Genomic DNA, 5,421 nt, shown 5'->3' with positions numbered 1-5,421 from the left:
TCCAAGGGTGAGCAGACTGTGTTGAGCAAATGTTAGCATATGAAAGTAAATAAACTCACCTCTGTTCACAGAAGAATGTGAAAATAAACTTTTCTCCCAACTGACAGAACTTGATCCAACCAAAGTATCTTACATGCTAAAATAGCTGAAACGAGCTAACGTTTCTTAAATGGTGCAATTCTGACTCTAAATAAAACGTGTTTGTGTCTTCTCTAGTCTATTGTTCCAAATCAAATAATGATATTGTCCAGCCACAAACAAATTACAGTAAATCTGGGAATTGTTGCGTCCTGTAATTATCCTTTCACATGAATATCCCAACACTGGAATGTTTAGTAGTGTAAAATGGACACACTTTCTTGTTAACATGGATTGTCTATCCTAACCGGTATCAAACTATATGACATCATGCAAACTGGACATTCTGTGTTGAAAAATTGTGTCTGTGTAAAATGTTTTATTTATTCGAAGGACACTTGCACTTTGATTTATAATTTTACCAAGCCAGTATGTCAACTTGACACGAAGGTCTAATATTATTGACAAAGTTCCATTTCTCTTTTATACCCATGCTGGTTTTCAAAACTTGGACGTTGGAGACGTACTAGGCGAGAAATTTGGACAGCTTTTAATCGGGATCAGATGTTTCACAGTCTCATTAAAATCGATATTTCCAACACAACGGATATCTGAAGAGCGAGATCATGTTCTGCTGACGTTTCGATCCACCGACCAATTGCAGCTTTAACGTTTATAAAGATGATACATTTTGTTTGGAACATATTGATTCTAATGATTACACCATAACACGAAATGCAATAATTTAATAAAACAATTAGACCCTAAATTCCAATGAACACTAAAAGTTATCATAGATTGTCAGGTCTATTTATAATAAGATTATAATTAGATTTATCGCCCCTGTTACATTGCTACATAATCAATCCATCTATCCGGTGATACATATATCGATATACATATATATATATATATATATATATATATATATATATATATATATATATATATATATATATATATATATATATATATATATATATATATATATATATATATATGTATATATATGTATATATGTATATATATATATATATATATATATAGAGAGAGAGAGAGAGAGAGAGAGAGAGAGAGAGAGAGAGGGAGAGAGAAGTATGTTTACTAAAGACATCTTTTGTTCATGTATATTATTAATTCTCACCTCCGGACTTATGTGTTTGTTTGTTGAATTGTTGTTTACTCAAATCAGAATTTCTCTGTTTTCAGACATGACACAAAACGGAAACTCTATCATGTATGCTACCAACATCAACATCACCGCGATTGTGTTACAAATTCTGAGACTTCCAGCAGATGAACGGAAGCAGGTATTTGCCAGATTTAATATAAATGATGAAAATCAGCTTTTAGATACTCTTTTGAATGGAAAAAGTCTTCAAGGAGACGATATAATTAGAGATGTTCCGGCTTTCAACGTCCACAAACGTCTTCTGCTGTATGTACCTCCTATACTACTTCTCGTGGGCACGTTTGGAAACTTATTTTCGTTCATTATTCTGATACGACACGTCAGAAAGGTTTCCACGTATAATTACCTTACGGTGCTGGCCATAATGGATATATTAGTGCTTTATGTTGGTCTCCTTCAACTTTGGATAGGAGAACTCACAGACGAAATCGTCAATCAAGGTAGGTGGTTGTGTAAAATTGTGATTTTCCTCGGATATGTTAGCAGCGATGCTTCAGTATGGCTCATTATTGCTGTGACAGTTGAAAGATTTATTGCAGTCTGTTTTCCGTTAAAAGCATATAGCATGTGCAATATCAGGAAGGCAAGATGCATTATTTTCCTTGTCATATGTTTAATCTGCATCATTAATGTCCACTTCTTCTGGACGGTGGATCTAAAATATGTGTCTAGCAATGATACTGTCGGGAGGAAATGTGAAGCAAGCGATGATCACAAAGTCCTTGTGGAGGTTGTCTGGCCTTGGGTTGATGCTGCCATTTATTCGTTTATACCTTTTGTTGTAATTATCATTCTGAATAGTCTTATTGTAAGGCAAGTTTTCTCAGCCAAACAAAAACGTCATCAGTTGCAGTACATCTTAAGAAGTCCAAAGTCTCCGGGTGTGACAAGGACAATGCCTTCAAGAAATCAAGGAGAGGGCAGCAAGAAACTGACGTGCATGTTAATGTCCGTCTCGTGCACTTTCCTCCTCACAACATTACCAATGAATATATGTCTTATTATACGAGCGTTCTGGAACAGTAATGATGTCAAAAACTATGCAACGTTCACACTCTTAACGACTATTGCAAAACTCCTCATGTACACAAACCATAGTATAAACTTCTTCCTTTACTGTGCCACTGGAAGAAAATTTAGGAAACAATTTCAAAATATGATGTGTTTTTGCTGTACTCTAAGAGTTTCAAAACAGTTTATGAACGATTCAAGATCTCCAGCAAGTATGGTTCTTACCCGGCTGAACTCAACGTCTAGCCCAAAGACAGTTGTTGTTGGCCCTAATTCCCTTTTCCACAGCAGACGTAACAGAAATGTTTTATAGCGATATTACCGTACCGCCTATACCGCTGGAAATGGTACGCAATTCCATTGTCCTGTGGGAGTTTAAGGACAACCAGTTTAAGTGGATGGCTATGGTTTTAAGAGCATTTGTATGTTCATCTTTTAGTGTCATCTATTGATATTAAAAATGTTAATTCTTATTCAGACTATTAAAGATACCTATGATGTTGTAGTATATGATGCAATCCTAATCTGCCTATGGATAGTTTCCATTTGAATTCTTTAATCGTATTCAAGCACCTATTTCAGGATATCCTATTTAGTGTTCGGCAGCTTTGTGTCGGGTTTTAATTTCATTTGCTGGATTTTAAAAAATGTTCATCAAAACTTTGCGACCTTTTCAAGAACGAAAGATTCTGCTTTTTCGTGACAGAAAACTACAGGAAAATAATATTAAGCCAAATACTCTTTTAAACTTTATGACTTAACTGTAAACAACCGAGTCGGATCTGTCATCATAACATGCGCTGACATCTGATTCTTCGCCGCCCGCTTTACGTATGATTTCCAGCGAACACGTTCACATTATGTAACGGCAGATCTAGGTCTACGTTGTTGGTACTTGGGTATGAGTTACTCATGGAAAATAAGGTAGTTATTCACTTCTAACGTGACAAACGAGATAACAAAAGAAATATAGTGCATATAAATAACAAGCAACGAAAGAAGAAAATTTCGTCCCGTTAAGACGGTGGTCAGTAGATGTAAGAACCACCTGGTAACCTTTCTTATCGATATATATATATTTAATTAGTTTTATGTTTGAAATGTATTCAGAAATGTAATATGTCAAAATTGGTCACGTTCAATAATCAGTCAATGCTAATATAATGTTTCCTTTAAGTGGTTTAAGCTTTGAATCACGTGGGAATATTTCTACATCACGGTATGAAAGAAACAAAATAAATAAAGTTCTTTCTTTCGCTCAATAACAATATATTTATTGTTTGGAGTTTTGAATAATGCTGTATATTAATAACGGGACAAGTTTATGTATCCATGCATTTTATTGAGTTATTATATTTTTTATGAAAAGATTAAAATCTCGAATACATATTTTACAATGAATTAGTTCGTCTAACAGTGAGAAAATGGTTATATCTGGATGTACATTATATTTATCAATCAATTGAAAATTTTAATGAATAAATGTACAAGAAATGATCAAAAGAACTAACTTGAAAATGTCAAGTTAATATAAGCAAAACCCGAAAATTAGAAAATAGACTTCTAAAACATGTCAAACTGAAATACGTCCTGTCTATCCATGCGAACGATACTGGGTCATTTGGTCAAACAATCCATGGGTCATTTGGTCAAACAATCCAATATCCTCCATACATAAGGTCAAATAACTATGGTTACAATAAAATTACACCCCCTTAATTAAAAATGTTTTGATTCAGCTACTTTACAGATATGTGTTACCCTTGTTTATAGAGACAAAATCAATAAAGACCGACATGTACTTTCAAAATAAGGTCTATAGGTGTAAATAATATTAAACAAGTTCAATCCAAATAAAACACTAATACATTTGCACAGAATGGGAAAAAAATGGAGGGTGGTTTATGAAAATCCAAGGTTACAGTTAGTATTATGCCAGCTCATTCAAAGAAGCGTAGGGGATATTTTGGTATTGTCTGTACGTGTGTAACATTCTTGAACTCTTCCTTCACCATTCTAGCTAGTCTATGAACCTTGGGCCAATTATAGTCCAACTGGTGCAGATTATGTCCACACTTTCGTAATTTTGATAATTTCGTCCTTCCGGCTGTGGCTGTGTAGGGTGTATGGATGGGTGGATACTTGAAGTTTTTTTTCCTCATAGGTCTAAGAATAGTCAGTTGTGTGATCAATGACGAAGTTTTCGTCACAATATCAGAATGGGGAACCCCTTGTACTTTTGTCCACCGCTGAACGTAAACCTTGGGCCATAACCTGGAGACTATGGCGATCTTTAACCTATAACCTCCATACACTAACTGGGCATGAACAGATATTAAAGTAAAATTTGTCCATAGACCTATTCTAACTCCTAGAACTTGGTCCAAAGCATGGACCAAAGATTTTGGATGTGGGTGGACCAAGGTGGTAGAGATTGGGGTATATGTAATTAAGAAACACTCTAGTTCTGTAAATGCAATGATTGCCTTTATATGCAGTATAAAGATGATAAGTCATGGGCATTTGGAGTAAAAAGCAATATTATACAGCTGCTCCCTCAGTGAAATGTACAAAAGGAACATGTGTCAAAATACTTTACTAGAATTCCTGAAAGGGGTGAGAGTGGATGGCTTGAGGGTTGGGTGGATTATTTTTGTCTTATATTTTTAATCTTTGCCAAGACTAATCAATGGCCAAATTGTGAACATATGTCAGAATGGGACTCCATGGTCATACTGCATCAGTATTACCTATTCCCTAACACCACCTTTCTTACTTGAAACATGACCCCGGTGTCATAACTGGGACTGGAAGCTGTTGAAATCCCTGCCCTGTAACAGAAAATACACGCACTGGGAATGAAAATAAATGCAGCAAAAAATTGGCTCTTGTGTCTCTTCTTGCTCTTTAGGACCCGTTCCTTGGGACCCAATTTTTTTTAGGATTGGTGGTACAAAAGCGGTGGAGCGTAGGGATACGTGTTGAACAAACACTCTGCTGTATGAAGTAAAAAAGAATTTCGGGACAAAAAGTGTTGTAAAAAACGTTTCCCACATTCCTTTTATGAAAATTTTTATTTGTAAGTTCTGAATGTTTCATTTTAAACAGTTATAACTAATAAAAAGCTTTTCCAGAAGTCT

The 5,421-nt window shown here is 35.0% G+C and overlaps 1 protein-coding gene across 1 annotated transcript; it reads left to right on the top strand.

Annotated features, from left to right (window-relative positions):
- Positions 1-1,289: 1,289 nt before the first annotated feature.
- On the top strand, positions 1,290-2,594 carry LOC149780485 (putative G protein-coupled receptor 139). The gene has a single exon (XM_089936209.1). The coding sequence runs from the start codon at positions 1,290-1,292 to the stop codon at positions 2,592-2,594; it is 1,305 nt and encodes a 434-aa protein (XP_089792335.1).
- Positions 2,595-5,421: the final 2,827 nt, after the last annotated feature.

The sequence above is a fragment of the Sinohyriopsis cumingii genome, chromosome 16 (genome assembly GCF_028554795.1).
Source record: "Sinohyriopsis cumingii isolate HCF-2022 chromosome 16, ASM2855479v2, whole genome shotgun sequence".
Taxonomy (NCBI): Eukaryota; Metazoa; Mollusca; class Bivalvia; order Unionida; family Unionidae; genus Sinohyriopsis; species Sinohyriopsis cumingii.
Note: the sequence above shows the minus strand (reverse complement) of the source record. Positions and strands in the feature narration are given on the sequence as shown.